The sequence below is a fragment of the Syzygium oleosum genome, unplaced genomic scaffold (genome assembly GCF_021117445.2).
Source record: "Syzygium oleosum isolate NSW1041296 unplaced genomic scaffold, Sole_v2.1 Sole_v2.08, whole genome shotgun sequence".
Lineage (NCBI taxonomy): Eukaryota > Viridiplantae > Streptophyta > Magnoliopsida > Myrtales > Myrtaceae > Syzygium > Syzygium oleosum.
Genome location: NW_026607492.1, coordinates 2,643,934 through 2,667,038, shown reverse-complemented (window position 1 = coordinate 2,667,038; position 23,105 = coordinate 2,643,934). Strand labels below are relative to the sequence as shown.

At 41.9% G+C, this 23,105-nt stretch overlaps 3 protein-coding genes and 2 long non-coding RNA genes across 8 annotated transcripts; 4 read left to right on the top strand and 1 right to left on the bottom strand.

Annotated features, from left to right (window-relative positions):
- The first annotated feature begins 1,436 nt into the window (after positions 1-1,436).
- Positions 1,437-12,067, top strand: LOC115688237 (paired amphipathic helix protein Sin3-like 2). Of its 4 annotated transcripts, none has more exons than XM_056313898.1 (23): positions 1,437-1,853; positions 1,977-2,052; positions 2,886-3,071; positions 3,152-3,332; positions 3,406-3,504; positions 3,628-3,801; positions 3,888-4,209; positions 4,873-5,009; positions 5,564-5,639; positions 5,727-5,756; positions 5,965-6,155; positions 6,773-6,927; positions 7,158-7,285; positions 7,394-7,648; positions 7,892-8,569; positions 8,665-8,741; positions 8,892-9,494; positions 9,579-9,676; positions 9,760-9,898; positions 10,000-10,152; positions 10,261-10,424; positions 10,877-10,988; positions 11,429-12,067. In XM_056313898.1, the coding sequence occupies exons 2-23, from the start codon at positions 1,979-1,981 to the stop codon at positions 11,561-11,563; spliced, it is 4,167 nt and encodes a 1,388-aa protein (XP_056169873.1). In that variant the 5' UTR covers positions 1,437-1,853; positions 1,977-1,978; the 3' UTR covers positions 11,564-12,067. The 4 variants fall into 4 exon arrangements, with proteins under 4 accessions (XP_056169873.1, XP_030469864.2, XP_056169874.1 ...); XM_030614004.2 differs by having other exon boundaries at positions 1,438-1,853; positions 3,888-4,185; XM_056313899.1 differs by having other exon boundaries at positions 1,438-1,853; positions 7,892-8,548.
- A 676-nt stretch (positions 12,068-12,743) lies between these two features.
- LOC130138786 (uncharacterized) lies at positions 12,744-13,543 on the top strand. The gene is made up of 2 exons (XR_008817076.1): positions 12,744-13,270; positions 13,341-13,543. It is a non-coding gene; the product is annotated as an uncharacterized LOC130138786 (long non-coding RNA).
- Positions 13,544-13,616: 73 nt separating this feature from the next.
- On the top strand, positions 13,617-15,018 carry LOC115688231 (uncharacterized). The gene is made up of 2 exons (XR_008817075.1): positions 13,617-13,653; positions 14,344-15,018. It is a non-coding gene; the product is annotated as an uncharacterized LOC115688231 (long non-coding RNA).
- Positions 15,019-16,752: 1,734 nt separating this feature from the next.
- On the top strand, positions 16,753-18,023 carry LOC115688315 (probable galacturonosyltransferase-like 9). The gene has a single exon (XM_030614114.2). The coding sequence runs from the start codon at positions 16,768-16,770 to the stop codon at positions 17,857-17,859; it is 1,092 nt and encodes a 363-aa protein (XP_030469974.2). The 5' UTR covers positions 16,753-16,767; the 3' UTR covers positions 17,860-18,023.
- A 482-nt stretch (positions 18,024-18,505) lies between these two features.
- Positions 18,506-21,628, bottom strand: LOC115688314 (E2F transcription factor-like E2FF). Its single transcript, XM_030614113.2, has 11 exons — positions 21,451-21,628; positions 21,237-21,304; positions 21,046-21,098; positions 20,862-20,939; positions 20,716-20,769; positions 20,325-20,406; positions 20,045-20,151; positions 19,892-19,964; positions 19,743-19,804; positions 19,239-19,644; positions 18,506-18,942 (listed from the first exon to the last, which is right to left on the bottom strand). Exons 1-11 carry the CDS (start codon positions 21,582-21,584, stop codon positions 18,851-18,853), a joined length of 1,209 nt encoding a protein of 402 aa, XP_030469973.2. The 5' UTR covers positions 21,585-21,628; the 3' UTR covers positions 18,506-18,850.
- Between the last annotated feature and the right edge of the window lie 1,477 nt (positions 21,629-23,105).

Sequence of the window (23,105 nt, the reverse complement as noted above, 5' to 3'; positions counted from 1 at the left end):
GATAGGCATCTACGATCATACTTGACTTTCGTTTTGTTGACCCCGATACTTGCCAAAAGGAATTTGTCTAGTTATTAAGGTTAAGTCATCAGATAGATTGGCAAAAGTCAAATATCGCATATTAAAAGTCAATAATTTAAAAGCGAAAGTCGATTCCTGATGGGATTTTCACTAAATCTAGACCATTAGCATACTCACTTTGCAGTCTAATCACCGGAGGATACTAGATGCATCTAACTTTTTTGGAATTTAACATATGATTTATACGGGAAAAATTATCAAGGAAGTCCGAAACCTATTGCGATTATATCAATTCAGTCCTAAACCTTTTGATTTTTGCCAATTGAGTCATAAATATTTTGCTTTTATGACAATTCAGTCCATCCGACCAACTTTAATCGGAAATCATTAACATGGACGCTGATCATCCTATGCGCCACCGCCGGTACTGGTGTGAATAATTTTTTATAATATTTTGATTGAATTATTTATATTTCTTTTCTTTTTCCTTTTTTTTTCTTCCCTTCTTCTTTTTCCTCTACTCGATTTTGGTGACTGACCCAAGGCGAGGTTGACCTCATTGGCCTTGAAAAAGCCTCGCCATGGCTGGGCGAGGCTCGACCCTAGCTAGCCTAAGGGGCAGCCCAGGGGAGGTCGGCCTCGCAACCTTTGGCAAGGTCGAGCCACGCCGTCTCTAGTAAGGACAAGCCTCACCTCTGATCGGTTGCCATTACCTCGGCGACTGGCTTGAGGAAGAAAAAGAGTGAAAGAAAAAAAAAGAAAGAGAAAAAAAATCAAAATAAAAAAATCGAAAAATATTATTTAAATTTGTCTACATCGGCACTGACGGTGTCACGTAGGACGGCCGATGTTTATGTCATCGATTTCTGGTCATAGTTGGCCGGATGAAATGAATTGACACAAAAGAAAAAGGTTTATAACTCGATTGATTAAAAATGAAGTTTATGATTGAATTGATACAATTGTAATAGGTTTGTAACTTTTTTGATAATTTTTGCGGAGGACATCAACTGGACTGACGATAATATTTCTCCGGAACTAGAAAGTTAACACCCGGTATTCTGGAGAGAACACCGAATTCGCCGGATGGTTAACGTCAATCTAATCCAACATGGTCAAGATCAAACGATTTGATTTAATTAAATATTAGGGCAAAAAGCAAAACCCAAAAAAGAAAAAACACCAAATAAAATAACGTTGTCGAGCGGAGTGATCGACGCGGGCTCCATGTCCGAAGCCCACAGGAACCAAACCGTACAAGAACAACATCTCTAGAACTTTAAATTGAAAAACACGAAAAAGAAAAAAGAAAAGAAAATGTGAAAAAAAGAAAAAAAACGTTTTTCATTTCATTTTTTTTTTTGGGGGTGTTTTTTTTTAACACCACCTTATACCACAAAGCTCAAAGGCATGCCTTCGTTTCGTGTTCCACTGTTCGCTCGCAGCATATTTTTCCTCGAAACATTTTCTCGCAGCCTAACGAGGATTTCGTCTTCCACGTCCCGATTCCACTTGTTTCTCGCCAATACCCTCCATATATAAGCCTGCGCTCCCCCTATAAAAATTCGTCCTTTCTTCACTTCCTCCCTCTGGGTGTCGCCCAATTCTTCCCTCTCTCGTGTGCGTAAGTAAATTGTGCGTGAGCTTTGAAAAGGGTAGAGCGAGGGGGTCGGGAGACGTATTGGGTCACTGTTGTTTTCCTCTCGTTCCTTCGTAAAGCGATCAAAGCCTAGTGCTTTTGTGTGCTTCTCTCCCTTCCTTTCTCCTATGCCTGAGATCTGCTAATTCCTCGGTGCTGTATATATTGCAATAAGTAACTGGGGAGCTACAGAGTAAGTTTTTCAGGAGATTTTGTCTTCTGGGTCTTGCCGCTTTTTGTGGTTTATGCTGTTGTGTATTTGGTGTGAAGAGCAGGTTTGTTTTTTTCTCGTGTGGTTTTTGTTTTCTTTTATTAGGAATGAAGAGAATAAGGGATGATGTGTACCCCGACTCTCAATTCAAACGGCCCTTTGGTTCTTCAAAGGGGGAATTGTAAGTTTCTAATCTTGCGCTCTCTTGATCTCGCTGGTTATGTTGCCTTTCTGTGTTTGCGGGAGATTTTGGCTGTTGGTTGGTTTGATTGACGAAAACGAGTTAACTTGATCATGGTACTCGGGGATGGTCTCTTGTTTGTAGTTTTTTTTTTGTTCACTGTTGATGTTTAAGGTTGATCTTGGGATATTGGAAACGTAAGTTTTAGAAATTCTTTTTTATTTTTTTTGTTTCTGGGTGAAATTATATCGAAGCTAGTTTGGTATGTGGGAGGGATCAAGTATTGACATATAATTTGGGTGGGACTTGCTGAAGTTTTCTGGAGAAAGAGGCTCTGACGATGGCCTCTGCTTATACAAAAGGGATTTCTGCGTACAAGAATCTAGATCAGCATGCACTTGGGCGCAGAACTTAGGAAAAACCGAAAACAAGTGAAATGGTGTCACGAGTCAAGGAGAAAAATAATCATGCCATGATGGTCACTTAAAATCAGATTTTCTTCACTTTGCCTTCATCTATATTAATATATCCAAGGAGTATGCTTTTGCAGTGGATCCGATTGATGCTTATACTATGCTCTAGTCATCTTGTGCAAAATAATCGCAGTCTATTGTATTGGGCAAGTTTATTTTCTTGTAAACTATTCAGATCTAAAAACATAACGAATTCTATTTTATTTTGCTTGTTCAAGCTGTATAACTTTTGGAAATTATGTGGATTGATATCAGAGTATGTTGAGACTTAACATTGAGTAAGGCACCAAACTTAGTTTCCTTTTGTATTTATTTATGCTGACGTAGAGTGTATATTGTGGGTACCTTTTGAGTGTGAAGGTATGGGCAATCCCAAGTTCCTGCAGTCGGAGTGGGAGGAGAAAGAGGAGGAGGGGTCAGTGCCTCTCAGAAATTGACAACAGATGACGCCTTAACATATCTCAAGGAAGTCAAGGACATGTTTCAAGATCAAAGGGAGAAGTATGACATGTTCTTGGAGGTCATGAAAGATTTCAAGGCTCAAAGGTAGTGTCAACAGCCCTAGCAGATTTTTGAGCGCCGAGAACTTATGAGCAACAGTTTGATGCGTTTCTTCACATTTGCAGAACTGATACTGTAGGTGTCATAGCTAGAGTAAAGGAACTGTTCAAGGGGCATAACAATTTAATTTTGGGCTTCAATACATTCTTACCAAAAGGGTATGAGATAACTTTGGATGAGGATGAAGCTCCTACTAAGAGGACAGTTGAGTTTGAGGAAGCTATTAGTTTTGTAAACAAGATAAAGGTAATTTATTTGCTTATTTCTTGTTTAATTCAGCGCTTGCATCGGATCCTAATTTGTTTTTGTTAAACTGCAGAAACGTTTCCAGAAAGATGAACATGTTTATAAATCATTTCTAGAGATTTTGAATATGTACCGGAAGGAGCACAAGGATATAAATGAGGTCTACAGCGAGGTAAGCTTGTTACATGTGGAATTTTTTATATTTGTGGCTATTGATTTTTGGAGTTTTCTTTTCATCTAACTTTCCCTATCTTTTTTTTATTTTTTTTTGGCTTGTCTCTGTCATCTGCTTTAGGTAGCTTCTCTTTTTGAGGACCAACCAGACTTGCTGGAGGAATTCACAAGATTTTTACCCGATAATTCTGCGACATCTTTGGCACATAATATCCAATATAGTCAGAATTCACTGCAGCATTATACTGAGCGGAATATGGCCACACCTGCAATGCGGCAAATGCATAGTGACAAGGTAGTTGCTTGATCTTATTGACAATTCTTATGTTATCTTTCTGGGGAATTTGAGGACAAGGATTTTATTTCCTATCTTTTTGTCAGCAAAACCATCGTCGAGATAGGATTATTGCTTCAGATGCTGATCGTGATCTTAGTGTTGATCGTCCTGACGTGGAAGATGAGAAATCTATGATAAAGGTACAGAGGGACCAGAAAAAGCGTCTTGAGAGGGATAACCGAGATAGGATAAATCGTGAACAGGATGATAGAGAGTCTGGACATGATAATAAGGATCTCCACTTGCAGAGGTCTTCCGACAAAAGAAAATCTGCCAGGAAAGTTGAAGGGTTTGGAATGAATGCGAATGTCCCATTTGCTGATGACAAAAATGCCTTGAAGAGTGAGTCAATCATGAAACTAGACGGTATACTGTATGTCCACTATGAGTAGCTGCATTTTTTCTTGTCTAATTCCATACATGGCATTTTGGGTGGATCTTATGTTTGTGTATGCATGCACAAAACATTTGCACATACATGCAGATAGTTTTTTGTCTTCATTTCTGAATGCTTAACTGTAAAGATTTAATTCGACCAATAAAAAATCCTCGATCGGATTTGCAATTATCTGTTCCTGATCTGCTTCTGTTGTGCTCTCTTCTTGCCTGTTTCCTTTCATTGTATTTCACCATTAGCTGTTGGTTTGTCATGGTGGCACTACATATAGTAGTATCGTATGGTATTGTAGCTAGGCATATCATCGTTTATGCTTGTGTATACTTCAATATGCTCGTCAAATTTAGGAAATAGGTAATTTGGGCTGTACCTAATAATAGGCTTTCCCGTATCTTTATTGGTATAATTAGTGATTTTTTCTTTTTTTCTTTTTTTCAGCAATTGAAGAATAATGAAAATCCCCATTTTACATAAGTAATGGAATATATGCCTTTGATTAAAGTGAATATATTCAACTATTGTTTTAGTTTTGTATTGCTTGCTATAGCAGTTGTTCATCTTGATGATGAGAAATTATTTGCTGCTTGTCTTTCATCCTTCATTTACATATGCAGTTCTCAAATATTGTGCAGGCATGTACAACGAAGGGTTTATTTTCTGTGAAAAGGTTAAGGAGCGATTGGACAGCTCAGATGATTACCAGGCATTTCTGAAGTGTCTCCACATGTATAGCAATGGAATAATTAAAAGAACTGACTTGCAATGTTTGGTACGCTGTCTAAGCGTCTCCTGTACTCTTTAATTGTATGATCACTGGTTTTATTAAAAATATCAATATGTTTGATGGATCAAGCCATCACTCTGTTTAAGGATGTCAGGTGATCCTACTTATGAACTAATCCATCTTTTAGTGTCTTTTTCTTTATCTTTTGAAATAGACGATTCTTCCTCATAATCCACGCAGACTGTTTTTGTCGTAATCTTTCTGAAGCTATTAGCTCCTCGATGGATATGTTGAACTGTTTATGGCCTTTTGCTAGTTCACTTCCTAGATGGACTTCATACTTTGGCCCTGCTAGTTTTTGTTGTAACTAAACCATTTGGTTTTTGATAGTGAATTTGGGGAAAATGAATGTTTCTCAAGATATCTTTTTGAAGACTCAGAAGTATTTAAAATTATTAATTTGGCGGGCAAAATCCTTACGGAAGAAACTTTTACTTCATAAATAGAGCCCAATGAGAGTCACTACTGTCTTCATCACTTTCGTTTGACTGAAATGTAATCGTATTTCATCTTTTGTGTTTTGGTACAAATTTTTCCAGGTGACAGATTTGCTGGGAAAGTTTCCAGATCTCATGGATGAATTCAATGATTTTCTGGAACGCTGTGAAAACATTGGTATTGACTGAGATATTGTTCATAAGTTGGGTGGTTTATTCTTTTCTCACTTCACATTAATTGTCTTAATGACTGATGTTCTTGCAGATGGTTTTCTGGCTGGTGTCATGAGTAAGAGTAAGTAAAACTATCCTTTCATATCTTTTGCCTGAAAGTCAGCCTTCAAAATACTTCTTTGTCCTTTCTGAGTGATTTCCCTTTAACTTTTCTACATATATTGGTGTGAGGTGGTCCAATGACCATTATCAATTGCTATATGTTGGAATCATGTGAAATATTTTTCCTTATGGAAAATAATCTAATATAGCTATTTTACCACTTGTAGAGTCACTCTCCGATGGTCGTGTACCCAGATCAGTGAAGGCGGAGGATAAAGATAAAGAACAGAAGCGTGAACCTGAAGGAACAAAGGACAAGGAAAGACAAAAGGAGAAGTACATGTGGAAATCCATTCAAGAACTTGACCTCTCTGATTGTCAACGTTGTACTCCGAGCTACCGTCTTCTGCCAGACGATGTAAGTTTTTTGTTAGTTTGCATTTGGTTGCATTGTTGGTGAGGGTTGCTTGTTCATTATTTATATGGCTCTTATTTTCAGCAATGACCTTTTGTCTTTTTTAATCGATATGGAGATCCCTATATTTATATATAATGTTGTTTCTCATTCCGCTTCTACAGTTTTTCCTGATACATTGATAACTCTTCGGAAATCTCTATTTTTGGATTTTGAGAGGTTTGCAGTTTGTTGCTTGCTTTGCTTATTTCATATCTTCTGGGCTTTCAGCCTTTGAGTAAGGAGTATAATTCGTAGTAAGACCTTAGGAAGTATTAGTGTGAAAATGGATTTCATTTTGGAATAGTGCGTGAAGATTAGTTCTCATCTAACATTTTATAAATAATTTTCACACAACAACCTCATGCTTTTTTTATTTTTGGTTTCTGGGAGTTATGTACTTTTGTGCTTGCATCATGTCGTGTTTTTCTCATGTTCTCGGAGAGGTTGTAAAGAGAGATTAATTTCCTAGCAAATAATTTTCTCAATAAAAAATCTTTCCATGTAGATCTTCTTTTTACTACCGATAACAGAGTAATGTTCTCTATGGGATACTTGATCCTTGCTGTACTGCTTTGCAGTATCCAATACCTTCTGCAAGCCAGCGATCGAAGCTTGGTGCGCAAGTACTGAATGATCACTGGGTGTCAGTCACGTCAGGTAGCGAGGATTACTCTTTCAAACATATGCGAAGGAATCAATATGAAGAGAGCTTGTTCAGATGTGAAGATGATAGGTAGAGCATTTCTTGTCGTGGTTAAGCTTATTTTTTCTCTTTATTTTTCTATGTTGTACTAGTCAAGGATATTTCAATTTGGCATGTACATCAGCACGCGTCTGTTTTGCCCTTTTCTTTATAGATTATAGTATGGCTACTTCATTTCACTGTGCATGTATCATGTTTAAATTGGTTAATATTTAATTAAAGGTTGTGGCTTCTTAACGACTCTTTGCAACTTACTGTAGATTTGAACTGGACATGCTACTGGAATCTGTGAGCTCAACTTCTAAGCGTGCAGAGGAGCTTCTGAATAACATCAGTGAGAACATACACAATATGGAGACTCCTTTCCATGTTGAGAATTATTTTACTGGTCTGTATTTAGGTGTAAACTGTTCATTGAATATTTGAATTTAGTGCCTCCTAACCGAGGTTTGTGTACAACTGAATCACATAAGTCTCATATGTTGCATTTTTTCAGCTCTTAACTTAAGATGCATTGAACGTCTATATGGTGACCACGGCCTGGATGTACTGGAGATTCTTCGGAAAAACCCAAATCTTGCATTGCCTGTCATACTGATTCGCCTTAAACAGAAGCAGGAGGAGTGGACAAAGTGTCGTTCAGATTTTAACAAGGTTTGGGCTGATATATATGCCAAAAACCACTACAAATCACTTGATCACCGCAGCTTCTACTTTAAACAGCAGGATTCCAAGAACTTGAGCACAAAATGTAAGCTTAATTGATTCTGTAGAAATTCTCATGGGGACATTAGACGTAATTCTCATCAAAATAGACGCGTCTCTTTGATTTCTTGTTCTTACCCCTTTTTCACACCATCAGCGGGCTTGCTATTGGTAACATTCATCCCTTTCTTTGAAAACTATTTAGGGTGTGTGGGTCTTCTTGTGTTTAATGTCTCTTTATTCGTGCTTATTCTCTTGCCTTAATAATGTATACAACTTTGATGTGCAGCTCTGGTTGCTGAGATCAGAGAAATGAAAGAGAAGAGGCAAAAAGAGGATGATAGTATCCTCGCCATTGCAGCTGCAAATAGGCAGCCTATTGTTCCCCATTTTGAATACTTATTCTCTGATGGTAGCATTCATGAAGACTTGCACAAACTTGTTAAGTACTCATGTGAAGAGGTTTGCTCCACCAAAGAACAGTTAAATAAAGTTATGCGGCTATGGACTACATTTCTGGAGCCAATGCTGAGTGTTCCTTGTAGGTCCCACAAGAAAGGGGGTGCTGAAGTTGTTGGCAAACCCATTTCTGGTGCTAGAATTGTCACTCCATTGAAGGGAGTTGAAATTAATGGAAGTCCAGAAGCTAATGGTACTAAAGCAGATCTAAAGCATTTAAAGCCTGTGGACAGTAGGACAGAGAATATTTCGTCCGGATTGGCAAGTACTTCCGGGACAAACTTGCCAAATGGAAACATGTCAACCAAAGAGAATAGTTGCCTAGATCCAGAGCATGCCCGTGGGGATTATTCTAGACGCTATTGTTATTTTACAGTGAGTAATGCAGTGACTGAGGAAATGTCTAGGTTGAAGATAGAAGCTGTGTCTGGTGAACCAGCCACTGACAGCGCGAAGCTTGCTACTTCAGAAAATTGTTTTGGACGAGTTAAAATGCAAGCGATGTCAGGTCTGAGAGATGGATTAATGACATGTATGATATTGCATGACCTAACCGTTAACTGATAGTGATGCCTCAATAATGACTTTTTTTTGTTATTTTAGGGGGTGATGTGCCACCATGTAATCCTAGCAATGGTGCCATTGAGGACCGAAAGGCTGATATTCTTCCCTTACTGGAGGTATGAGCTTCTGCCCTTTCAGGCATTTCATAGTGTAATTACCAGTGTTAGAGTTGAATGCATTGACTCTGTGGACTACATGCCTCGATGAATTATTCTCCTTTTTATTTTTATTTTAAATGGCTATTTATAGCTAATTCGGTGCTTCAGGCTGGTACTGTTGCAAAAGTTGCTGGGAGTGGATTGCTTGAGGAAGGCACAAAAGCCAACAGATACAATGGAGATTCTTTTGGGTCCTCTAAAATTGAAAAAGAAGAAGGTGAATTATCTCCAGTTGCTGACTACGAGGAAGACAACTCTGTTGCCGATAGAGATGGTGGAGCGAAGGTTCTGCCTAAGGCGAATTGCCATGCAGATGACGGAGAGAACCACTCTGTTGGTGGGGAACAGGCATGTAACCAGGATGGTGGGAGAGGAAATCATGCAGACGAGGAAGACAGTGATGATGTTTCTGAAACTGGTGATGTATCAGGTAGCAATTCTGCTGGTGATGAGTGCTCTCATGAAGAGAATGAAGAGGAGGAAGATGTGGATCATGACGATGATGGTAAGGCTGAGAGTGAGGATGAGGCAGAGGGTACATCTGATGCACCTTGCAATGGAGACTCTGCTTCGTTGCCACTGTCAGAACGTTTCCTTTCTTCAGTGAAGCCCCTTTCAAAGCGTGTGCAGGCTGTTCTACCTGCAGAGAGGAAGTGTTCCCAGATATTCTATGGAAATGATGATTTCTATGTGCTTTTTAGGCTTCATCAAGTAAGGCTGTTTGAACTTTGATTCTGCAGTTTGTTTATTCTTCTATGCAGCTACTGAATCCATTGAACATCCTTGGAAAATCAGATTCTCTACGAAAGAATTTTATCAGCAAAGACGAACTCAATAAACACCGATAGACGCAGAATTTTGGAGGATATTGGTTCTACAGATCCATATGCCAGGTCTAGGTCTAGTAGTAATTACCTTTTGAATTATTGTCAGAATAGATAGATTCTCCTTACATCATAGTTATTACATTTCGCAGGTTTATGAGTGTCCTGTACAACCTGCTTGATGGGACCATTGATAATGCGAAATTTGAAGACGAATGCAGAGATATAATTGGAAATCAGTCTTATGTGCTCTTTACATTGGACAAGTTGATATATAAGCTCGTGAAGCAGGTCAGCTGTCTCGTAGATACATACGGACATCTTTCTTTTTCAACATTGAGTTCACTCTTCAGAATTTTTAGAAGTTTTTTGAATGGCAATTTTTCTTGCAGCTTCAATCAGTTGCTTCTGATGATATGGACAATAAGCTTCTTCAATTGTACGATTACGAGAAATCACGGAAATGTGCGAGGTTTGTTGATCCGGTGTATTATGAGAATGCACGTATCTTCCTCCATGACGAGAACATATACAGAATGGAATTTGTAAGTTCACTTATGTGGATGACATTGTTTTCAACAACTTGTCTGGTGAACTTTCTGTTTCTTTTGTCCCCTTCTTGGTATCCATTACTTTTTCTGTTCCTTTTGCAGTCATTTGCTGCCCCTTCTTTGTCCATTCAGCTGATGGACAATCCGAATGAAAAACCGGAAGTGTTTGCGGTTTGCATAGACCCTAATTTTGGTGCTTATCTGCACAGTGAATATCTGATAGCCTCTCCTATCAGAAAGGAGCCACATGACATTTTTCTTTCAAGGTGGGTATAACTCTTAAAACTCGCAAATGTAGAACTCCCGAGAAGAAATAGAATTCTTTAAATTTCAGCATCATCAAGAGGTTTTTTCTAAATCAGTTAGGGGACCCATTACTCTGGTTTTCAAACGTTGTTTCTAGACTTTAGTTTGATGTACCATTTAGGCGCAGCAAATGCAGAGAAGTATTTGATTAAGAACGTGATTATGGGATAGGTGGAGACTTGCGGGACAGTTCTTTGTGTTTCCTTACTCTTTTCTGTAAGGAGCATGGAAGCTTTTGAAATAAATACTCATGGAGTTTGATGTTTTACCCACGTTTGTTTTCTCAACATGCAACATATTTTCTCGATTTTTCAAGCACATCCCATCAGCACATCATGCCCACTTGTCGCATTTGAACAAGTATCTAGTGATCTATGCCTTCTAGCATGTAACTCGCTGTTGATATACACAGGAACAAACGTAAATATGCTGGGCTGGATGAAAATTCTGCATTCTGTATGGCCTTGGAGGGCGTACGAGTGGTTAATGGTCTGGAATGCAAAGTGGCTTGCATCTCATCAAAGGTTCTGATTACTTTATCTCTCTAGAGGATGTAATATGTTGCTGCCTTTGGTTGATATTTATCTAAACCAGAAAAAGGTTTTCTTATATGAAGCACTTGTAGTTGAAATTTCTGCTGTGTTAAAGGGACAAGACTTGCCTGGTCTTTGTTTTGTCTACTTAGATTTATTCATGTGTAGACTGCTCGATCTTCTTATAGATAGATATGGACGGTCATATCTTCTGCTGGTCCATTTCTGGGCTCACTTCTGCTTTAGTCAGGTTAACAATCGAGAAAGATCATGATGATACAAAGTTCTTCTCGATTGTGTGCCTTTATAGAATATTATCTCGATTAGAAAATAATGATGAGAAAAGTGCAGATTCTACTTTTAACATGCTTAAATATCTCTTTCGTCCCTTGTTCTGATCATTTTCTGATATTCAAAGTGTTTAATGACAGACCTCTTATGTCCTGGACACTGAAGATTTCCTTTTTCGGTGGAGAAGGAGGAGGAAAAGCTCGCCCGCGGTTCGATCTTCGTCTCGTTCCCAAGAAAAGGTACAAAGGTTCCACAGAATTTTATCGACAAAGTAGAAGCACAAATGTCACAGCAGAAGCTAAGTAAAGATGGCGAAAGATTAGTATGTCAGAAACTTTGGTTCATTCTGTGCGCGGCATCGTCTCTTCTTTCTATCAACAAAGTCATCCAAGGAAAGCCTCGGTAATTGACTTCGTCGTGGGTAGAAGAGAACACTAACTTGGCGACGGCTACGGTGGTTTCCTTTGGGCAATACAATCTAGCTCACATACTTGGGGTGTTCATCGCTTGACCCGTCTGACGAACCGTGAGCTGGAAATGGCCAACTCTGTCTCTTGTCTGGCGTCCCTCGGCAAGCTGTGTATATAGTGTTGTATGTCACATGGTCGAGATGTAGCATCATAAAACTGTGTCCGAGTCGGAGCTGCTCTTGCTCTTGGCCGATAAACTCGTGTCACGAAAGATGACTGACTATTGGGGTAAATGTTGGCAACTTTCTGTAATCACATACTAAACTCTGGATTGACAATGGTAATAAAATTTTATTTAGTTTTTTTTCTCCCCTCGGTATAACGGTTCGCCTTCGATATTTTTACCCGATTTTTGTTTTGTTTGCACTATTGTAGTATGTTACATCAAATTTTGCATACCTTGTAATCATAATTTACCCCGTTACAGGTTTCAAAATTGGTTTTAGGGTTTATTCAGGTTCTACCAACATTATTAATTTAAAGATTCCAGTGAATCATCATATTTAATGACCACGATTTGCTACTACAATCCATTGATCACAACTTACATTTATATACAAAGATTATGAAACATTAATGAAGTAAAAAGCCTTAGTCATGAAAAGGAAGCTCGGACTAGCGGTCCCAAATTATATATTTATTATCGAACGCCGTGGAATATTACATAATCGCGCGAAGACATAGATCAAGAAAAGCACAAAAGATTATTTCGGGTTTCAAATTTCTCCTACCTAGAGCCCGGAACTACCTTACGTATCTTGGAACCAGTTCGATTTTCAAATTTCGGGTTCTACCTTAAAACCATGCTCGCCCTCAGTTTAAACCGCTAACTCTGCGTTTGGGGCCCTTAAAGGCAGCCGAGCCGTGGTACATTGAGGCCGCTCCCGGGTCGGGCTGAGCCAGTTTAGTTCAGGTCACATAAACCCGAAAAAAAGCGTAAAACGCGTAGATTCGGCTGCGCATCAGACACCCACTTATTAAAAACCTTCGACTGCCTCATCGGAAACCCTAACGCTTGGTTTGCACATTCCCCGGGCGATTTCTCCGCTTGTCCGGACCGCTCGTTCTTCATTTCACAAATCACGTCCCCCCCGGTCCAGCCGAAGAGATTCGAACGCGGCCTCGATCCAGGGCGCACGCTCTGACCTTGTTCGTTCCATGATTTGTGAAGGAAGAACGAACGATCTGAACAACCGAAGTAGTCCCCCGACGAAATGTGCTCGACAAGAAGTTGCCTGCTGACGGGTGACGATGCTGCTGAGACAGGTTGATGCATCGGGTAGTATTCTGCGGGTGTGACGTGTGTGTACGAAAGGGAAGATCTGGATCGCTGTGATAAGGGTAAGGCTGAGACTGAAGATGAGACAAGGAGTACGTCTGATGTTTGCCACTGTCAGAACGCTCTCTCTTCAGTGAAGCACCCCCCCTTTCAAAGCGTGTGCAGGCTGTTCTATACCTCCGTAGAGGAATTATTCGCATGTTGAATTCTGCGTGCTTCGTAGGCTTCATCAAGTAAGGCTGAACTGTGGCTCTGCAGTTTGTTTATTCTTCTGTGCAGCTACTGAATCCGTTCGACAACCAGATTCCCTACGGAAGCGGTTTATCAGCAGCGACGGCGATGAACTCGATAGAGGCTGCAGATGCAGAATTTCGGAGGATGTCGGTTTTTACAGGTACACATGCCAGGTTGTCAAAGTAGATAGATTCTCCTTAGGTTATGTTTATTGCACTCTGCAGGTTTATCAGTGTCCTGTACTATGACCTGCTCGATGGGACCATTGGCAATGCAAAATTTTAGGATGAATACAGAGAAGAACGCGAAGTGTTTGCGGTTTCCGCGGATGGATCTTAACTTTGCTGCTCATCTGATAGCCACCTGACATATTTGTTGCAAGGTGGTTATGTCTCCTAAAACTCACAAATGTAGAACTCCTGAGAAGAGAGTGGAAATTTTAATACCCCTTATATCTTTTGAGCATTATCGAGAAGTTTATTAAATCGGTTGAGGACCCGGTACTCTGCCTCTCCTATGTTGTCTCCAGATTGTTATTTGATGTACCATTTAGGCATAGCAAATGCAGAGAAGTATTTGATTGGGAATGCGATACGGGATGGGAAGAGAGTGCACTTACGCGGCAATGTTGCGTGTTTCTTGATTCCTTTCCTTGAAGGAGCATGGGTGCTTTTGAAATGAATACTATGTTTTTTTTGTTCCTCAAACATGGTTCCTCAATTTTACTAGCACATTATGCCCCCTCGTCGCTTGGAAACAAGGAGCTATAACTTAGCATGTAGCTCACTGCTGATATCCCGCAAGAACGAGCGTAAATATGCTGGCGTGCATGAAAATTCTGTGTTGTGTATGGCCTTGGGGGGCATTCAAGTGGTTAATGGCCTGGAATGCAAAATAGCTTGTAACTCATCAAAGGTGCTGATTGCTTTATGATACAGCGTCTGCTTTGGTCGTGTGCTTTGTCGAGTATATTATCTCGTCTAGATAAGAAGAGTGCACATTCTATTTCAAATGAGCTTAAAGGTTGTTTCTTTTTTCCATCCCTTGTTTGATCACCTTCTTCTATTACAAGTATTTAACTGCAGACCTGATATGTCCTGCTCAATGAAGATTTCCTTTTCCAGCGGAGAAGTAGAAGAGAAGACTTGTCAGCGGTTTGATCTTCACGTCGTTATCAAGAAAAGGTACAAAGGTTCCGCGGTTTTATCCCCAAAGTAGCAGCCATGCATTACGGCAGGAGCTTGTAAGATGACACAAGATTATTATGTTGAATACCTTGGTAAATTCAGTTCACGTTATCGTCTCTTCTTTCTATCAACAAATTCATCCAGGAAAACCGGGGTGGTCAACTTTGTTGTGGGTAGAAGAGGATACCGACAGGTGAGATGTATGGTATTTTCCTCGACGACACTGTCGTGCTGCAAAAGCTCTTTTCGGTAAACATCCGTGCGGCGGCCTCGTCATTTCACCGCCCCATCTAATGAATTGTGAGCTGGAATTGCCCCCGTTTCGCATCTCACGTCGCTCAGTGTTAATCTGCTACGGCCGTGTATATAATGTCGTACTTGTATGTTTCATGGTGAAGATGTAGTGTCTCAATACTCATAAACTTTGTCCGAGTAGGAGCTGCACTTGACCCTTCATTTTTACAGTCAAGAAAGAAATGACTGTTGGATGAAAATGGGGAACTTTCTTTGATCATACGCGAGCCGTTGAAATTTCTAATGGTAATAAGATTTCTTTTGAACTGTTTGCCTTCGATATCGCCCTCGATTTTCAATTTATCGCACTGGTGTGCAAAATATTCTTGCTCCCATTTCGAAGTTGTTGATGAGAGACGTGTTATTGTTAGATTCCTAAAGAAACAGATCTGAAAGGCGAAGCCTCCATTTGGTTAGTATAAAGCGACCGAAACGAAAGGCTGTTGTACACACAGATTTCAGACATTGATGAGATCATTCTCTTTCCAGGTTCGTTGTAATTAGAGGTTGTCGATAAAATCGCGCATGCTTGCATTAGCACCGGCAAATTTGTGAAAATCGCAGAAGCATATCATGGTTGATTTTTCAAAGTTGCCATATGGACAATAGCAGGCAAGAAATTCGACAAAATTATTCGATTCGGCGGTTCGGTTTCTCCTTGAAGAAGTTATTAGTTTGAAAAGGTCGATGTTTTTTTAACTTTTGCTTCGGACAACCTTGTGCGTGAGGGATACGGAAATGCCCATCGTGCAAAACAGGTAAGAAACAGAGGGGGAGTTCCAGATTGCATCGGTCGTTCGTTTGGGCATGATCAACGGACAACAAAGATGAAATGTCAAATGGCTGGTGGGGACGGTGTCAGGACGTTCACCACGAACAGTCAGCCTCAAAACGTTGACTTTTAGTAGCCGTTTGCACAACATAGATACTTATACCTTTCTTCCAGTGACATGATGAAACAAAAAAATAAAAATCAAGGAAAAATAATATGACTTTGTACATGGGACAATGACAACACAGATGATCCTTGAACTTTAACCCAATGTATAATATAGTCATGACCTTTTAATTTGTTCAATGTGATCATTGAACTTTCGGTACATGTTCAATTTTATCCATGAACTATATGAAAATGCTCAATATTGTCTTTTCATTAATTCAAGTTGAAAAACATCATTGAATATTCTCATTTAGTATAGTGATTAAATTGAGCATGTATCGAAAGTTCAAGGATCATATTGAACAAATTAAAAATTTACGGACCACATTGCACGTTGGACTACAACTCAGGAATCACGTTGCACGTTAAGTCCAAATTCAAGGACCATTTGTGTTATTTTCACGTTGTCAGATGCATCTACGAATTCCACAAACCTAAAATAAAATAACAAAGGGCAAATGGCAGGAAGCATGTGCACAGCACGCGGTAACGTGACCAGGACGCATCAGGACAACGAGCCGGGGGGGTGGTGGTGGTGGCCAGCAAGACGAAAGATCGGTACACCGCATGTGGTCGGGTCCGAATCACCAGCGCAACCTCGGTCGGAACCTCGGAACACGTACGTTACGTAGACCGAGAATCGTTCCAAGAGGGGAGACCGCGCGTCCGACGACGGACCAGAAGAGGAAGACTCCCGGAAGGTCACACGCGGTGTGTGTTCAAATTCAACGTGCGGGAATCGCGAACCCAATAAAGAAATGAAAACATTAAATGATTCCCGAGAAAAAGTGAAAACGTTGAAACTCTCCCTCCCACGTGGCTGCGCTGAAACCGAATGCCGCGTTTCCTTACGTGCCGTCACGCGTTTGCCAGCCTTCCCTTGTCCGCGTCCCTTCCCTTCCTCACCATGTTCTTATACGCATCGCGGAGATGCAGAGAACGAGAATGTCTGCCTCCTTCTTGATATTGTAATTGCAGCAGGACTCACCGTCGACGACACCAACACCATCTCTAAGAGAGCTTCTCTCTTTCGGGTTTCGGGTTTCGGGTTTCGGGTTTCGGGGTTCTCAGCCTCATGAGGGCCATCTTAGCCGCAGCCGTCTGCTTCGTCTTGCTCCGGTGGTCGTGCGCGCATGCGAGCCGATTGCTCCCCGGCGAGCTGAGCCGAGCGGGCTCGGGACGTGACGAGGTGCGTGCCGAGTTCTTGGAGGCGCCGGAGTATCGGAACGGGCCGGGGTGTCGGAAGTCGAATGGGGATGCGGGCGGCGGCTCGGTTTGCGACCCGTCGCTCGTCCGGATAGCGATGACTCTCGATCTCGAGTACCTGAGGGGCACGGTGGCGGCGGTGCACTCCGTCCTGAAGCACGCTTCCTGCCCTGAGAACATCTTCTTCCACTTCATTGCTTCGGCTTCGGCGAATCAGGAGAGCTTGGCGGGAATCCTCCGGTCGGCGTTTCCTTCCCTCAGGTTCAAGATATATGGCTTCGACGAGGGTTTGGTTCGTCGCATGATATCCTCCTCGGTCCGGCAAGCCCTGGAGAACCCGCTGAACTACGCGAGGTCCTACTTGGCGGACCTACTCGAGCCGTGCGTCGAGCGGGTGATATACTTGGACTCGGACGTCATTCTAGTCGATGACATCCTGAAACTGTGGAGCATCCCGCTAACCGGGTCGAGAGTGATTGGAGCGCCCCAGTATTGCCACGCCAACTTCACCAAGTACTTCTCGGAGGAGTTCTGGTCGGACACCGAGCTTCCCAAGGTCTTTGCTGGGAAAAGGCCGTGCTATTTCAATACGGGAGTGATGGTGATGGATTTGGTCAGGTGGAGAGAGGGTAATTACAGGAGGCGGATTGAGGGATGGATGGAGATTCAGAGGGAGAGGCGGATCTATGAGCTGGGCTCGCTGCCGCCATTCTTGCTCGTGTTTGGCGGGGACGTCGAGGCGATCGATAGGAGGTGGAATCAACACGGATTGGGCGGAGACAATGTGGTGAACAGTTGCAGGAAACTCCATCCTGGCCCTGTGAGCCTATTGCATTGGAGTGGTAAAGGGAAGCCCTGGACAAGGCTTGATTTGAAGATGCCTTGTCCTGTGGACTACTTGTGGATGTCTTATGATTTGCACAGTTCGAAGGACAGTTCTACTGCGGCTCAACAATTATAATGAGCATAGACTCTTGTGTTTGCTATGTTCGGCTCGAGAATTGATTGATGAGATTCTTTCATTTTTATGTATATACAGGGATGTTGTAAAACTCAAAGTAGGAAATATACACAGAAGAGGTCGTCCCCCATTACAGCTGGGGATCAACATTTTTGCTATTGCAAGATCTGGTCGTCCATCTTCTCTTTTTCTCTATCCCTCTACATTTTTATGATCCTTTCGTTTTTCCAGAATGTCCCATGGACCAGAAATGTTTTTATTTTTTATTCATTGATAGCCATATTCTCGGATGGCCTAGTTCGTGATTTTGACAGTCTTGCTTGATAGGACTGCTTGTTTGCATTCACAGGGCAATAACCCTTCACAAAAATTTCGGCATCTGTAATTGCAGATGGAGGCAACGAAACTTCCGTGCTGAATTTGAAGTCTGAAATCTTGCACAGTGGGCATCCAGGACGGAATTTACCATCTAGTATCAGTAATAAACATCCCCAAGCTCTGGAGGAAAAATGTTAACTGCTGATCTGGGTCATGACTTCTGTCCAGCAATAACATCATTTATGCACTAATCAAAATCGAGAACAGTTGTTGTGAATTCAGTAAGCCCCGGTGAAAAATGATCAATAAGTTTGAATCAAGAACAAAGTACAGCATTAAAATTGATCAATTCATTCAGCAACTGCACACTCGCATTAGTTCATTCAATTGTCGGGACAATTATCCAGTCATGGATCTGGACAACGCATCAGCATCCTGCCGCTAATCTGGATGTTACAGAAATACATCCAGACTTAGATTTAAATGGGTTAGAAACAGCGAAATTATGACTATACAGTTGGAACATCGAGAGCGTGATCCAACAAGAAGCCATATCCGTCGTCCTCTTCTAAGGGAACTGTATCAAAGAGCCGGAACTAAAAACAAATCCTCGGACAAATGGTTAAACATCTGTATTCTTCTGTACTTGATCATCTTGTAAGGAACCGAGTGATCAGGACACTTGTGGTATCTTTGTGTTCCCAGCAACTTCAGTGTACCATAACTTCCATGCCTCCATGTAATGTGAAAAGAGGTCCCTCAAAGCTGCAACAGCATCAATAAGAGCCATCAGGCATGTTGTGCAGTTAGCTTATGTATAAATAAAAAATTACTATCGGATTGGCCACCCTCTGAAGGACAAACCAGACCCTCATTTTGTGAGAATTCAGTTGGCCTATTTGACGGCAGGGGTCAAGGTAATGAAATAATGGCTTGATAAAGCAGAAATTGACATATTAAGACTGCATCTTCTGTCCAAAAAACAAAAAAAAAGACTGCATCTATGCAAGAAAATTCCTAAACATGAAAATCCAGAAACTTGAGGTGAAACAGTCAGATACCTTGATTATGATATTGAGGACGATGAGTAGATGCAAGTGTCTCCCAGTCATAATCCTGCTTCACAGACTTTGGTGCAAAATTTACTGCTTTGGGCAAACACACAGGAGCAAATGGGCCATATACATAACCCCTCGAGCCATTGTCTGAATGGCACTCTTGTTCACACCTTTCATGCTTGTTTTCTGAATCTTGTTTGACGAGAACCACCTTTTTTACTGGGTCACATGATTTTGTATTGATCGAAGAATCCACCTTACTTCTCTTTAGAGTTTGATTTGTAATCTCAGTGCCAAAGAGTCTCTTCCTATATTGATTCAGCTCTGAAGAATTAGCATCAGTATTCCCACATTTTTCACTCCATCCTAGCCATCTGAATGCCGGTTTCCTAGTTTCAGGGTGAGGTGTCTACAAGTTAACCATTAACCAAGCAAACGATAAGTCAGAGAATACAGAAAAAGCATTGACTTGCATTTCATCTCACAGAGGCTCTCCAATATATTTACCTTCTCAATCAGATTCATGGATGAAAAAACATTGGCAATGTCATACAGTCGTCTGATCTTTGCTGCAAAGTAGTGTTGAAAGTGTCAGTTACAAGCTCATTTTTCCTTCCTTGTTTCAATTAACAAGTCAAGAATGGGATTTTAATTACTTCTCATAGCTGTTGAATTGTTGTTGTCACCTAGCAATGCCGCAGCAGCAGTATCAAGAGAGATCAAATCCACCTAGCATCAAGGAATAATGCACAATGAATAAAACATGAATCATAGAAGAAAGAAATAGGAGCACCAAAAGGTTCACTCACATTGGAACAAAGAAAAAGCTTCACGAAGTTCTGAGTAAGAAGGGCCAATGACTTTTCTCTCCTGTTTTCTGCAGAAAGAGGAGCTGGAGATCTCTCTTTCCTATTGTCTGCACAAGCAACCATTCATTCTTTCGTGATTAACAACAACAATTCATATAAAATCCACCTAATTCATTGTAAGCATAGTCGTGGTCTTTAATAACTGGCTGTCTAAAGTGATTTGAGTCTCGAGATGATCAAATAGAAAAAGAATAACAAAAAAATAGAGAACTAAAATTACCAGATTTGGACGATGCTGAAGAGTTATCTTGCATCTCAAATTTGAGATCCAAACACCCTTCATTTTCAGTGTCGTTAAAAACCTAACCATTCAAAATATTTAGCATGAGTCATTTGAATGATGCCATAGCTTTCAAATTAGCTCTCAGGAGCAAGACTGAATATAGTCTGAGGGGTATGCATAATGTCACATGCTCAATTCACAAACTATCAAAAGGTAAAATGAGACATTAGTGCTGATAATATATTTTTCTTTTATATTTGGAAAGAATCGACCAGACAAAACCAAAATTAAGACATCTGTACTCCCGAGCAAGAACGAATCTTAGTTCAGGCTACTCGAAGAACATGGCGAAATCGAAAAAACGGAATGAACTCCAACCAGGCAGTACCTTTGCCGAGTCCCCGCAATTTGAGCTGTTGAAGTTCTCTCTCAAACCTTCTTCCTGGCCACAGTAACCACATTCAAACCATCAATCTGACTTCTCAAAGGGTTAAAACTACTATAGCAATATGTATTCAGGAGCTAAATTCACACCTTGAGCACCTCCAAGGCCTTGGGGATCGCTCTGAAACCCTTCCATGAATACTGGTTCTTCGCTTTCCTCGCCACGACCTATACAAAATCGGAAACTCAAATCAACCTCGGCAACGCGACATAAGCTGGAGCGGAATGTCTCTTCAAATCCAATCTAAAACAGTCGTAAGGTTTGAAATCTCACGCCGACGCTTTCCAGTATGTTCACCACATCATAGATTCGCCTCCGCTCCACTCCTGCTCATTCAGAAGCAAACTTTCTTAGCACATCTTAGCTTCGCAAAAGAGAAAGAAAAAAAATCAGGGTCTATCGGAAACCCGCCCGTCTCGCGAGATCGAAGCGAGCAAAGAGAGGGGAAGGAAGCAAGCACGCACCTAGCTTGAGCGCAGCATCGTCGAGACCGATCACCTCGACGCCGTCTCTATTGTACAGCCTCAGGAAACTGACGATCCAAAACAAAACAAACCCAGACCGCACAAGGGGAATAAGGGAAAAATTTTGACCAAGACCCAGATCAAGTCACGGGGAAGGAGGGAGGATCGGATAGGAAATGAGGAGGCTTTCGGTGGGGGGGGGGGGGGAACTTACTTGGAGCAGAGGACGCCGAGCGACTTGTCCTTGCGGCAATACAGATGCTGCCTGGAATCGAGCAGCTCCCCGGATCCCGCCGCCGAAGCGCCGTCGCGGCAAGCCGGGCCGTCCACGTTGGCCACCAGCTCCATCGCGGACGGCTTCTCGCGAGCGACACGCGCACGCGCGCACACACGCTGTCTCTCTGTCTCTCTCGCTCTCTTCCGGGCTCCCGGGCGTCCGTGCTTCGGCTGTGCGTTTGCGGAGGTTCGATGGTGGTATAAAGAGGAGGGACCGTTGAGGAGGAGGATGAAGGAGGGAGGAGGACGGAGGAGGGGAGCGAGGGAGGGAGAGCTTTTTTTTTGGTGGGGGGTGTGGCGATGGCGTGGCGGGTTTGAATTTTCGAAAGCTTTGGATCTGAGGGTGGGGAGGGACGAGCGCAGGCGAGGATTCGTTTTTTCGTTTGCATGGCGCGGGAGTTTGAATTGTGGAGCGGTTGCGCGTGCTTTTACTCCTCTGCCCTCGCGCGCTTGCGTATCCCCCCCCCCCCCCCCGGGGGGGATCGGGGTGACGGGCGAGTTGGTAATTTCGCACCTCCCCGGCCTGAGAATCGTGATTTCTTTAATCTGTCATTTGAAGGGGCGCCCGCCCGCCTGCTGCAGATAGGGGGGGGCCTCTGGCAACCCCAGCTGCTTAATCAATCGAGATTCTTTTCCTAATTAACTAGTGATTTATTTGGAGTAATCTTCACATTTGCTTTTTCTGGCGATGCGGAGCGCGCCCCGAAACCATTTGGATTAACTTGCGAGCGATGTCATTGCCGTTTTCGGTCCCCTCTCCCTCTCTCTCTCTCTCTCTCTCTCTCTCTCTCTCTCTCTCTCTCTCTCTCTCTCTCTTCTTTTTTCTCTCCCTTTTTTTAGTTGCCGGAATATGGCTAGCTTTCGACTCGCTGTTGTGAGGGTTGTAGCCTGCCTTCTGTTCTTCCTCCTCCTTAGCGGTGGTCATCGGTTCCTGGGTAAAACTTGGAACTGGACCGAACCGGCCAATTCCGGTCCGGTTTTCTCTTTTTACTCTTTCGTTGCATCCTGTTACCGCCTCTAGTACCTTGCTTCAGCAGCTATTTCATCGTATGCGGACAACAAAGTTACAAATCTTTGGCTAAATAGAGAAAGTTGCGATGGCATAAAAAAAGGAAAGTTGCTAAGAAATTAGAAGAATTTGCCAAAAATATGTTTTTTTGAGAGACATGAAGTTGATGGGTGGGGCTCATATATTTTCTGATCTGTTTAGTAGATAATAGTGTTTATTACTGATGGAGTATTGAAGCATTGAGATCATGTCGGCCGGTTTCTAAGTAGACCTTAAAACCAGGTCAAATCGACAAGTTCGGTTCTAGATTCTACGGGGTACGTTTTAAGCTCTACAAATTGGAGGCCGGTCCTAACAAGGATTGCTTGCTGGAATTGGCCAAGCTCTTTGTGAATATGCTCAAGAATAGGAGCAGTGACCCAGTTCAGAGGTTCCTTGTGCTTTCTTTATAGACCCGATCTTTCTCCTTTGCCAATAAAACAGTATTCCACACGGCAAGAGCTTCCGCTGCATCAATGGGTTCTGTGGGTATCCTCTCTCCTTTGTCTCCAAATAGCATGCCATTAGAGTCCCTATCATTGACG

Coding starts and splice junctions, on each gene's coding strand:
- LOC115688315 (XM_030614114.2), top strand. CDS start 16,768: ATGAGGGCCATCTTAGCCGCAGCCGTCTGCTTCGTCTTGCTCCGGTGG.
- LOC115688237 (XM_056313898.1), top strand. CDS start 1,979: ATGAAGAGAATAAGGGATGATGTGTACCCCGACTCTCAATTCAAACGG. Junction 5,757..5,964: donor GGCTGGTGTCATGAGTAAGA/GTAAGTAAAACT, acceptor TACCACTTGTAG/AGTCACTCTCCGATGGTCGT. Junction 10,989..11,428: donor TGGCTTGCATCTCATCAAAG/GTTCTGATTACT, acceptor GTTTAATGACAG/ACCTCTTATGTCCTGGACAC.
- LOC115688314 (XM_030614113.2), bottom strand. CDS start 21,584: ATGGAGCTGGTGGCCAACGTGGACGGCCCGGCTTGCCGCGACGGCGCT. Junction 21,305..21,450: donor CTCGGCGTCCTCTGCTCCAA/GTAAGTTCCCCC, acceptor TTGGATCGTCAG/TTTCCTGAGGCTGTACAATA. Junction 19,965..20,044: donor AGCTTTTTCTTTGTTCCAAT/GTGAGTGAACCT, acceptor CCTTGATGCTAG/GTGGATTTGATCTCTCTTGA.